The 11,344-nt window shown below is 34.7% G+C and overlaps 2 protein-coding genes and 1 non-coding gene across 4 annotated transcripts in view; 2 read left to right on the top strand and 1 right to left on the bottom strand.

Moving 5' to 3' along the window:
* Window positions 1-1,042: 1,042 nt before the first annotated feature.
* Window positions 1,043-1,123, bottom strand: TRNAL-AAG. The gene has a single exon. It is a non-coding gene; the product is annotated as a tRNA-Leu (tRNA).
* Window positions 1,124-1,288: 165 nt separating this feature from the next.
* Window positions 1,289-11,344, top strand: part of LOC111487273 (probable mitochondrial import inner membrane translocase subunit TIM21) — a 13,154-nt gene continuing 3,098 nt past the window's right edge. Inside the window, exons 1-6 of one of the 2 annotated variants that reach the window (XM_023134638.1) lie at window positions 1,289-1,299; window positions 7,074-7,077; window positions 9,158-9,315; window positions 9,568-9,678; window positions 10,724-10,789; window positions 10,884-10,902. In XM_023134638.1, the coding sequence (XP_022990406.1) occupies window positions 9,202-9,315; window positions 9,568-9,678; window positions 10,724-10,789; window positions 10,884-10,902 (310 nt within the window). In that variant the 5' untranslated portion in view covers window positions 1,289-1,299; window positions 7,074-7,077; window positions 9,158-9,201. Of the gene's footprint in view, window positions 1,300-7,073; window positions 7,078-9,097; window positions 9,316-9,567; window positions 9,679-10,723; window positions 10,790-10,883; window positions 10,903-11,344 lie in introns of those variants that run through there. The other variant, XM_023134637.1, reaches the window with a different exon arrangement.
* On the top strand, window positions 2,617-8,525 carry LOC111487169 (phospholipid-transporting ATPase 1-like). The gene is made up of 7 exons (XM_023134442.1): window positions 2,617-4,769; window positions 4,862-5,168; window positions 5,791-6,499; window positions 6,584-6,707; window positions 7,304-7,523; window positions 7,609-8,067; window positions 8,157-8,525. The coding sequence occupies exons 1-7, from the start codon at window positions 3,179-3,181 to the stop codon at window positions 8,380-8,382; spliced, it is 3,636 nt and encodes a 1,211-aa protein (XP_022990210.1). The 5' UTR covers window positions 2,617-3,178; the 3' UTR covers window positions 8,383-8,525.

Here is an 11,344-nt window from a genome sequence, read left to right as displayed (position 1 = left end):
TTGGGTTTGTTTTTTTTTTTTTTTTTGTCGGCTAAATTTACCATGTTTTTCGTGTTGATATTTAATTTCAAAAGAATGTTCAAGGAAAAAAGTTGGGTAATAATTAAAAAAAATAGACTAAATTTTATAATTTAACTGAAAAAAATGTGATTAATAAATATTTTTGGACATTAATGGAGGGTGCGGATGACCCGCTCAATATGAGTTAGATCATTGACAAAAATAATAACTTTCGGTAGCGATATACATTTTATAAGCATATAAACACATAAACTTATTCACTCAACTTTCTTCTTATATAAAAATGTACGTTTTAGTGGACGTGTTCTTATTCTGTTATATCTGTTCTTGTCGTGTTGTGTTCACAAAACGAGAAACGGTATCGAAAATGGCCCATAAGAGAAGATTACACCTATGTTTTAGACATTCAAGCATAGTTGTGGGTGGGTGTGAGCTCAAGAATACTAGCTGGGCTGTGGGCTCCATGTAGGAAGAGTTCACTGGCATACAATGCTACATCATACCTGTTTTGGGTCTTTGGAATTGTTGGCTACTCACTGCGGTCATTGTCGTCCCTTTCGTCCCTTGAACTTAGCAATGGACGTTGTTCGATGGTTCCATCGCTCATGTTATGATCTAGGGATCTATTTGTATTGTTGTTTTGGACCTTCGGGATCGTTCCATCGCTCATGTGAAGATAATTAATTGTCAATTATCACGTAATGTCATCTTAGAAAATTGTAAAATAATGAAATAAAAAAATAAATAAGAAAAAAAATAGTAAAATAATGAAATAAAAAAAGAAATAAGAAAAAAAAAATAGTAAAATAAGGAAATTAGGAAAAAAAAATAGTAAAATAATGAAATGAGAAAAGAAAATAGTAAAATAATGAAATGAGAAAAGAAAAAGAAAATAGTAAAATAATGAAATGAGAAAAGAAAATAGTAAAATAATGAAATGAGAAAAGAAAATAGTAAAATAATGAAATGAGAAAAGAAAATAGTAAAATAATGAAATGAGAAAAGAAAATAGTAAAAAGAATGTTGAGAGTGGGATTTGAACCCACGCCCTTTCGGACCAGAACCTTAATCTGGCGCCTTAGACCAACTCGGCCATCTCAACATTTGTTGATAACTAGTCGTAAATTTAATATATTTAAAACTAATTTCAATTTATAAAAAAAAGAGGACAAATTTTTCTTTTACTGAATTAAATATATATTTTTTTTATAACTCCACCCACATTAACAATCACAAATGATTTTTTTTTAAAGATAAATAAAATATTCAAAGTACATGGTTTTGCAAATGAAAATGTTTAGTGAAATAAATTGGAAGTAAAACAAAAATCACATCTTTTGAAATATAACCAAGATTATATCAAAATAAATAATCATATTTAAATTCCGATTATGAAAAATGATAATAAATAAATAAACCAATAATTGAAATATTGAATTTAATATCGAATTTAAATTTCCATTTTTTTTTATAAAATTAATTATTTAAAAATTAATTAATTTTTTAATTTTAAATATGCCTTTTTTTTAATATAAAAAGATTCTGATAATATCAAAATATAATTTTTAATTAATTGGATTTAATTATTAGTCTCAATTCTATATTTAATTAGATTAGGTTTACACCGCTCATTTATATTCCAAGAACCTAAAATAATAATAATTATTATTTAACATTTCTTGTTTTTACATAATTTGTAAAATTAAAAATATAATGATTGGCATGCCACGTGTCACCTTTGCATAATTCATATACATGGTTGGCAACGGTCAACCGGAGTTGCCTTCACATCAAAATAAAATACTTGGTGTTAATTTTCTAAATTCATAGTCCAGGAAGATTTGGTGTAAAATTACAAATTAGTCCTTATAATTTAATTTTTATTTTAGTACGATTTTAATTGTTTCAATTTCATTCATATAATTCGATTGTGATTGCAATTGAGTCTTAAAATTTTTTATATTGATTAACAAGCCGTATGACGTGTTAATAAAATAATATTTAATTTTTGTTTACAAAATTTAAATAATTCCCTTCACCTAATTTACAAAAAATAAAAAAAAAAAATTGAAAATTATCAACCATAAAACCTAACAAAAAATTTAATGCCTATAGTATACAAATCATGTATTAAATGATAAAGTTAGTTATGAATTTAATATGATAATCGAATATTAATTATTTATGACCAACCCTACTCAATCTTAGGGTTTAAGGTTGAGAATTGTATGTATTTATTATTTAGTAAATATTTTTTTTAAACAAAATATAAATTTATGGATATTCTATTAAATTAAGTTAGTTTTTATTAAATTTTTTAAAATAATTAAATAAAAATCTTAATGAGTTGTTTGAATTTAACATCCTAAAATTTGAATAAAAAAATTTAATAAAATAATTGGTAAGGATTTTTGTTCATATATATATATATATATAATTTAAATATTAATATTTCTACTAATTACTCCAATATTTATATTTATATTTTAAATTTGTATTAAATTTTCATAAACTTAAAAAAAAAAGATAAATTCGGGAAATTGAAGAACTTCAATCCAAGTTGAGACACCCATATTTATTCATATAAATTTCTTTCCCGCTCAAACAAATTCAGTGTTTTTTTAGAACAACGACAATTTAGTTGAAAAGAATTTCAAAAGTTATGAAATGCGAAAGAAAAAACCCATATTTTGTTTTTTTTTTGAAAAAAAGTGGTTGAATTTTTGATTGGATGGATTCGTTTTGCTGTCGCCACCCATTACGACTTCTTCTCCGTTTCTTGCAATGATCGTCGTCCGACTCTCTTTCTCTCTCTAGATTCACACTTTCTTCCCTTCTGTCTCTAAAAAAATACTGCGATGGCTTTGACCGTTCTCTATTCTTGTTCTCTCCCTCTTACACGCTTCTCCAACTACTATTTTCGCTTAAGAAATTTGCCCATCCGGCAGCAGACTTGGTCTATTTGTTCTTGTTGTTCTTCACGTACACTCTGTTGTTTCGTCTGTGATGCTCTGTTAATCGATAGAGAGAGTTTTGTATCGGTGCGAGTTAGTGATTGAGTTTCTACTGGATTTTTGATCTTGGTTTAGTGTTTTTGTAGCTCGTTTGGCGATTTTGTGAATGCGTTGATGATTGGGTTTGTGCTGATTGTTAAATCATGGCGTCGGATTGGCCGCTCTTGATTGTATCTCCAAGAACGCCCAAAACTACATCTCACGATCTACAAAAACAGGAGCCGAACCAACCTGGATTGTTCTTCGCCATGAATGAGAACTTAGCGAGTACTGAACTAGGTCACCGCGCTTTCTCGCGGCGAAGTCAATCGTCGCTACAATCGAAATCCTCAATTCGCGAAGTGAGTTCTAGTGATGATTTTGGATCGAGGCCTGTTCGTCATGGTTCTCGAGGTGCCGATTCTGAAGCACTGAGCTTATCACAGAAGGAGATCAATGACGAAGATGCGAGGTTGATTTACATCGATGATCCTGAGAAGACGAACGAGAAGTTTGAATTCGCTAGAAATTCGATTCGCACCTGCAAGTATTCGATTCTAACTTTTCTACCGAGAAATCTGTTTGAACAGTTTCATAGAATTGCTTATATATATTTCCTAGCTATTGCTGTTCTTAATCAACTTCCCCAGCTTGCCGTTTTTGGTCGAACAGTATCTATTTTGCCTTTAGCTTTTGTGCTTCTTGTTACTGCTGTTAAAGATGCATATGAGGATTGGAGAAGGCATCGTTCTGATAAGATTGAGAACAATAGATTAGCTTCAGTTTTGGTTGATGGTCAGTTTCATGATAAGAAATGGAAGGATATTAGAGTTGGTGAGATAATTAAGATTGGTGCAAATGGTACCATTCCTTGTGATATGGTGCTTCTTTCTACTAGTGATTCCACAGGGGTTGCTTATGTGCAGACCTTGAATTTGGACGGTGAATCGAATTTGAAAACGAGGTATGCGAAACAGGAGACGATGTCTAAAATGCCCGACAAGGAGAAGATTGTTGGGTTGATTAAATGTGAGAAACCCAATAGGAATATCTATGGATTTCATGCTAATATGGAGATTGATGGGAAACGACTTTCGCTTGGACCTCCAAACATTGTTCTTCGAGGCTGTGAGCTCAAGAATACGAACTGGGCGGTTGGCGTTGCTGTATATGCTGGCCGTGAGACCAAAGCCATGCTTAATAGTTCTGGAGCTCCGTCGAAAAGAAGTCGACTCGAGACTCGTATGAATGTGGAGATTATTATGCTCTCTTTCTTTCTCATTGCTTTGTGTATAGTTGTTTGTGTTCTTGCTGGTGTTTGGTTCTTTAGAAACAGGGAAGATTTGGACGTTTTGCCTTATTTCAGGAATAAGGATTTCTCAAAAGATCCACCTGAAACCTATAACTATTATGGATGGGGATTGGAGGCCTTTTTTGTATTCCTCATGTCAGTCATTGTGTTTCAGATCATGATCCCTATTTCACTTTACATTTCGATGGAGCTGGTTCGTGTTGGCCAGGCTTATTTCATGATCAGAGACGTTCAAATGTACGATGGAACATCGAATTCTAGATTTCAGTGTCGAGCTTTGAACATAAATGAGGATTTAGGACAAATAAAGTATGTTTTTTCAGACAAAACGGGTACTCTTACTGAGAATAAGATGGAGTTTCGATGTGCTAGCATTTCGGGGGTCGATTATGCAGGTGAAAGTACCGGCCCCCTCGATGAGCAGATTGGATACTCGGCTCTAGGTAAGCAGATTTCTTTTTTCCTTTCATTTGTTCAATAAGGTCTCCTATCCAAGTGTGGTGTTTAGCTTATCTTTTGCTATTTTTTGTAACAGTGAATGGAAAGGTTTTGAGACCGAAAATGGCTGTCAAAACCGACCCCGAGCTTCTACAGTTATCAAAAAGTGGAAAGCACACCAAGAATGGAAGATATATTCATGATTTCTTCCTGGCATTAGCTGCTTGCAATACCATTGTTCCTCTTATTACAGAAACTTCTGATCCTTCAGTGCAATTAGTTGACTACCAAGGGGAGTCCCCAGATGAACAGGCATTGGTTTATGCTGCTGCGGCATACGGTTTTATGCTGATCGAACGAACCTCTGGTCATATAGTTATCGACATACATGGTACAAAAGAAAGGTAGATCATGCTTCAGCTTGGTTATTGAAAAATATTTCTTTCCACTCTATGTTCTAACGTATTATGAATCACGAACCTCCACAATGGTATGATATTGTCTGCTTTGAACATAAGCTTTCATGCTTTGAATTGGGTTTCCCAAAAGGCCTCATACCAATGAAGGTGTATTCATTACTTATAAACTCACGATCAACTCCTTAATTAGCCGATGTGGGACTCCTCTCCCGACAATCCTCAACAATTCTCTCCTCGAACAAAGTACACCATAGAGCCTCCCTTGAGGCCTATGAAGCTGTCGAATAGTCTCTTCTTATTCGAGACTCGACTCCTTCTCTAAAGCCCTTGAACAAACGAGTCACTTTTGACTACACATTTAAGGCTCACAACTTCTTTGTTCAACATTTGAAGATTCTATTGACATGACTAGTGACTCTGATACCATGTTAAGCTCTCATGGCTTTCCTTTTGGTTTTCCAAAAAGGGCTCGTACCAATAGAGATAGTGTTCCTTACTTATAAACCCATGATCTTCCTCTTAATTAACCAACGTGAGACTACTCCTTTCAATAATCCTCTACCGTCCTCTATCGTGCTTTCTAAAACTAATAAATATTGGCTTGCAGATATAATGTTTTGGGAATGCACGAGTTCGATAGCGACAGGAAGCGGATGTCGGTGATATTGGGATGTCCCGATATGTCCTTCAAAGTATTTGTAAAAGGTGCTGATAACTCCATGTTCAAGGTGATGGGTGGAAATATGAACACGAGTATCATTCAAGCCACTAAAGCTCATCTTCATTCATACTCATCAAAGGGTCTCAGAACACTGGTTATTGGGATGAAAGAACTCAGTTCTTCTGACTTTGATAAATGGCACTTGATGTTTGAGGAAGCAAGCACTGCTCTGATCGGCAGAGCAGCTAAGCTTCGCAAGGTTTCCAGTAGCATAGAAAACAATTTATCCATATTGGGGGCCTCTGGCATTGAAGATAAGTTACAAAAAGGTGTTCCAGAAGCTATAGAAGCTTTAAGAATGGCAGGCATTAAAGTATGGGTTTTGACTGGGGATAAGCAAGAAACAGCCATATCAATAGGTTACTCCTCCAAGCTCTTGACAAACAAGATGACCCAAATTATCATTAACAGCAACTCGGTTGATTCATGCCGAAGGAGTTTAGAAGATGCAATAATTATGTCGAAAAAGCTTGCTACTGCGTCGGGGGTTACACTGGATAGCGAAGGACGTACCGAAGCTATAACGGCTTCGGTTGCGTTGATCATTGATGGTAGCAGCCTTGTTCATATTCTTGACAGTAGACTTGAAGAACAGGTATAAATGCTTTCAAACCTGCAAATTCCATCTTGTATATACTCTTGATTGTCTAACGTTTTAGCTAACTCGCTTGTGTTTCAGCTTTTCCAACTATCTTGTCACTGTTCGGTGGTGTTATGCTGTCGAGTTGCTCCATTGCAGAAAGCTGGAATTGTTGCTCTTGTCAAGAGAAGGACTTCTGACATGACACTTGCCATTGGTGATGGTAATTCTCACTGTAATATAATGGCGTGTTTGGGCTACATATATTGTCTTCTTTGGACTTTCCCTTTTTGACTTTCCCTTTTTGACTTTCCCTTAAAATTTTTAAAACGCCTAAGCTAGGGAGAGGTTTTCACACCCTTATAAAAAATGCTTCGTTCCCCTCTCCAACTGATGTGGAATCTCACAATCCATCCCCTTTCGGGGACTAGCGTTCTCGCTGGCACACGACATGGTATTTGACTCTGATACCATTTCTCGATTTCTGCGTGTTGCCATGCTAATCTTCTCTATATTGTTCCAATTTTATCGAATGTCTCGGATTGTGATTGTGAGGAACAAATATCAGCAAGGACGTTGAGCCTCGAAGGGGGGTGGAGTGAGGGAAACGAAACATTTTTATAAGAGTATAGAAACCTCTCCCTAACTGACTTGTTCTAAAAATCTCGAGGAAAATCTTGAAAGGAAAAACGAAAGAACGACCTTTGGGCTGTTTTTCTAGTTTTCATTTCTGAAAGCCCATCTTTCTCAACCTATATCAAAATTCTTCTTTGCTATGGATGTTTGGTCATAGATTTTATGTTTGTCAAATCTTCGTAGGCGCAAATGACGTGTCAATGATCCAAAAGGCGGATGTGGGTGTCGGTATCAGCGGTCTAGAGGGTCGACAAGCTGTCATGGCGTCGGATTTCGCCATGGGGCAATTTAGATTCTTGGTTCCTCTTCTACTGGTACATGGACATTGGAATTACCAGCGCATGGGCTACATGATCTTGTACAACTTTTATAGAAATGCAGTATTTGTGCTTGTTCTCTTTTGGTGAGTAATGTCTGTCTAGATCATATGAAATAGAAACATACAAGAACTTGGGAAACTTCTGATATGATCATGTGTTTCTTCATAGGTACGTGCTCTTTACGGGTTACTCGTTATCGACCGCGATCAACCAATGGAGCAGTGTACTCTACTCTATAATCTATACTTGTTTGCCCACAATCGTTGTTGGAATTCTTGACAAAGACTTGGGAAGAAGGACCCTTCTTAGTTACCCTCAACTCTATGGGGCAGGCCATAGACAAGAGAGCTACAACTCTGGCTTGTTTTGGTTAACAATGGTTGACACTGTGTGGCAAAGCATTGCTATTTTCTTCATCCCCCTCCTTTCCTTCTGGGCTACCACTGTCGACATTTCAGGCCTCGGAGATCTCTGGCTACTCGCTACGGTCATCGTCGTCAACTTACACTTGGCAATGGACGTGTTTCGATGGTATTTCATCACCCATGCCGTGATTTGGGGATCCACTCTCGCAACAGTCATTTGTGTCATTGTTCTTGATTCGATATTGTCGCTTCCCGGTTACTGGTATGTGATATAATCCTATTTCGTAAAGCCTTCTCATTCTATAACTTCGTCCATTCTAATATAGTGATCACGTTATGAAACTATGGCAGGGCGATATATCACGTGGCGGGCAGAGCATCTTTTTGGCTATGTTTGTTATCGATCATCGTTGTAGCGTTACTTCCTCGGTTCGTCGTAAAGTACCTTTATCAATATTATAGTCCATGTGACATCCAAATAGCAAGAGAGGCTGATAAATTTGGAAGAATAAGAGAGATGGGAGTTGTACAAACAGAGATGATCCCAGTCCTCGACAATCCTTCACAACTATTATGACATAAGTTGTTCACAATTCTTTAGGCTGCTCCACAATAATTCTCCTGTTGCCCTCCAAAGGGTAGGAATGTAATTTAATTTTTTTCAATTTTTTTTATTTAATATATCTTTGTTGTTCATAATTGAGTAAATAATTATTATTCTTTGAGTTGTTATCTTGCTGGATTGTGTTTTATTTTTATTTATTTTTAATTTTTAAAATATATGTTTCTAGTTGAGTCAGATTGAAACATTTTTTTGACATAATTCAATAGTTCGGAAAGTTTAAGTCATTTATTTAATTTTTTTTTAAAAGTAAAAGGTTAATATTTAAAATATTTATTTATTTATTTTTAAATGTTGAATTAAAATTTGCAATTCAATTTTAATATATATTTTATAAGATTATGTTTTAAATACTCAAAATTTTATTTTTAATAGTACGTAACAATAAAATATATTTTTTAATTATCAATAAATAGAAATTGGTTCAATTAAACTCAAATTAATAAATTAAAATTTAATATATTCAATTTTTTTCAAAAATAATAAATTTATTAAATAAAATATTGAAATATATAATTTTATTAGACACAAATTTTTTCATTTGTAAATTTTTTAAATTGAATTTACATATTACCATTAAATTTATGAAAATTTGCTATTTTTTTTATTATAAATGTAGGATGACGTCACTCTCCGGCACTCTTGTCAGAATTATTCTGTTTTTTTTTTTTCTTCCCCGAAACGCCCTCCCCGAACATAGAAATTCATCAGGGTTTAACGCCTCTCCTAGGGTTTCTCTGTACAGTTCAAATTCTTCTTCAGCTCTGAAAATCAATGGCGAACGGATTGATGAAGCTCACCACGTTCGTCTCTCGTTCTTTTATTGTCCCCCGTCAATGGCATCAGTCCTCGTCGTTTTCTCGTCTCGTTGCTCATGAATATCTCAAGGTCAATCTGCATTTGAATTTGGGTCTTTATTTTACTCTACTAGTTCGGATTATTGAGTATTTGTCTGATCGGTGAATACAATTGCTTTTGGTTCGTTTGAGATCTTAATTTACCTAAGCTGCACAAGATTGTGTTACGATGATGTGTGCGCTTTTTTTTTTTTTTTTTGAAAAATAATGAATTTGTTTGTTCATGAGTATGGAATGTGGAATTTGATGTCTTGAGTTTTTTCTATCTTCGCGTGGAAATCAGGCAGCTGAGGTAATTAGCAGAAGTGGGATGAATATTTCTAAAGGAGTTGCTGTACCTACCATTGACCGAGCAAAGAGGGCTTTACCAGATACGTATGTAACTGTAAGAGAGGTATGTTCTGGATATCAGTGGAACGAATTAGTGGAAAGAAAAGGTGTTGGGAATCAAAGAACAATCTAATAATCAAAATGTGTGTCTTAGATGTTCCAGTATGCAACATGCAGTTCCCTGAAACAAAGAGCAGAAAAGTAATAATTAAAAGAACCTACTTTAATGGCTTCTGATCAGTTACAAATATATGCATCTCCTGTTACCATTTACGGTTACATGATCAATATGTATCTTCTTTCTTTCAATATCAATTTCAATATGTAAACCTTTTGCCTTACCTGTCTGTGCTATTAGGGAGTAAAATCTTTTCTGTTTGACAGTGTTTGGACCAACTCAAAGGCTCTTGGAATTTTAACGTTAGAATGAACTTAAGAAAGTTTGAAGTAGAGGCGTTATAAATCCCGTTTTGGTCAACTTTTTTCATCTCTTTTCTTCCTAAAATGCTTGTCAAATTCGTTGGATAGGTAAATATTCTAATAACTAAACTAATAAGCCAAGGTGTTATTTCTATTTCATAAAGGAAAAAAATGCAAAGTGTTCTTTTGGACAGCTTTTACTTTTTCTGAGCTTTTGTACAAATGAGATCGTACAAAGTAAAGCCTTCACAAGCTTTGAGTCCACCATCATGGAAGTGATTTTATTGCGAGGGTTGGCTAGAGAGGAATATGAGAAGGTTTCAAAGCATTTATAAGAAACCTTCAAGCATTTGGGATAATTTATCTTTTGTTGCTTCTCCTCAGAGCTCTTGTTTGAAACAACTTCCCTGCCGATATCAACCCTAATAGGAGCATTTCTTCGGAAACTCCCCAACTCTTTGTTTATTAAAAAAAGAGAAAAAGATCCTGCTCTACTTGACTTATTAGCTCTTCAAACATCTTGGAAATGAATAGAAGAAAATATGTATTGAACTCTAAGATAGAAGTGGGTATTGCTCAAAGAACTTCTCTCTTTCTAATGATGATATTGCATTAACTACCAGGATTCTTAGTCAATGCAGAAGGTTCTCGAATTTGAGATTTCTAATTAAGATGTATAATTGATGCAGCTGCTTGGTCCACTGAAGTCAGGCGTTGCCAAACGATCTGCTGGGTACGTGTGCAATATACCGAAGGTGCAATAACTCCTTTATGACATACTTTGATTTTTAATTGGGCATTTTTTTAGCATTCACTGAATGTCTGATTTATTATTCATTGATTTTGCAGGATACACTTGGAGCTACCGGTTGGTTTTATTTCCATTTATTTTTCTTGAACTTGGTTATTCTGCCATGTTTTTTGTTATTTTTTTTTTACTGCAGGGGTGGGGGTGAGTTTTCAAAATGACTTAATTCTATATCCTTCAAAATTGCTCCTGGACAGTGGGCCATATCTGCTCAAGAAAATTTCTTCGAAAGATTGACTATTTATTTAGTTTAAGTTTTCACATTGTATGCATGGATTTGACATATCTGATCTGGTTACTTTGATATCTCATATGAAGCTATTATGCTCTTATAGGGTGATTAAAACTGAAGGAGTTTAAAGTGATTTTATAGTTGTCTAATTATGGTTATGGATTAACATGTGGAAAATGAGTTTCTTGGGGCTTGATGCTGAGAGAAATTAATCGAGTCCCCTGTCATTGGTCCCTTACTCTTGCTCTGGGGGGGGGGGGGGGGGGGGGG

Source organism: Cucurbita maxima, unplaced genomic scaffold (assembly GCF_002738345.1).
Source record: "Cucurbita maxima cultivar Rimu unplaced genomic scaffold, Cmax_1.0 Cma_Scf00012, whole genome shotgun sequence".
NCBI lineage: Eukaryota > Viridiplantae > Streptophyta > Magnoliopsida > Cucurbitales > Cucurbitaceae > Cucurbita > Cucurbita maxima.
Note: the sequence above shows the minus strand (reverse complement) of the source record. Positions and strands in the feature narration are given on the sequence as shown.

Excerpts from the sequence above, each read along its gene's own strand:
- LOC111487169 (XM_023134442.1), top strand. The coding sequence starts at position 3,179 with ATGGCGTCGGATTGGCCGCTCTTGATTGTATCTCCAAGAACGCCCAAA. Across the intron at positions 4,770-4,861 it reads GATTGGATACTCGGCTCTAG|TGAATGGAAAGGTTTTGAGA; the intron begins GTAAGCAGATTT and ends TTTTTGTAACAG. Across the intron at positions 6,500-6,583 it reads ACAGTAGACTTGAAGAACAG|CTTTTCCAACTATCTTGTCA; the intron begins GTATAAATGCTT and ends CTTGTGTTTCAG.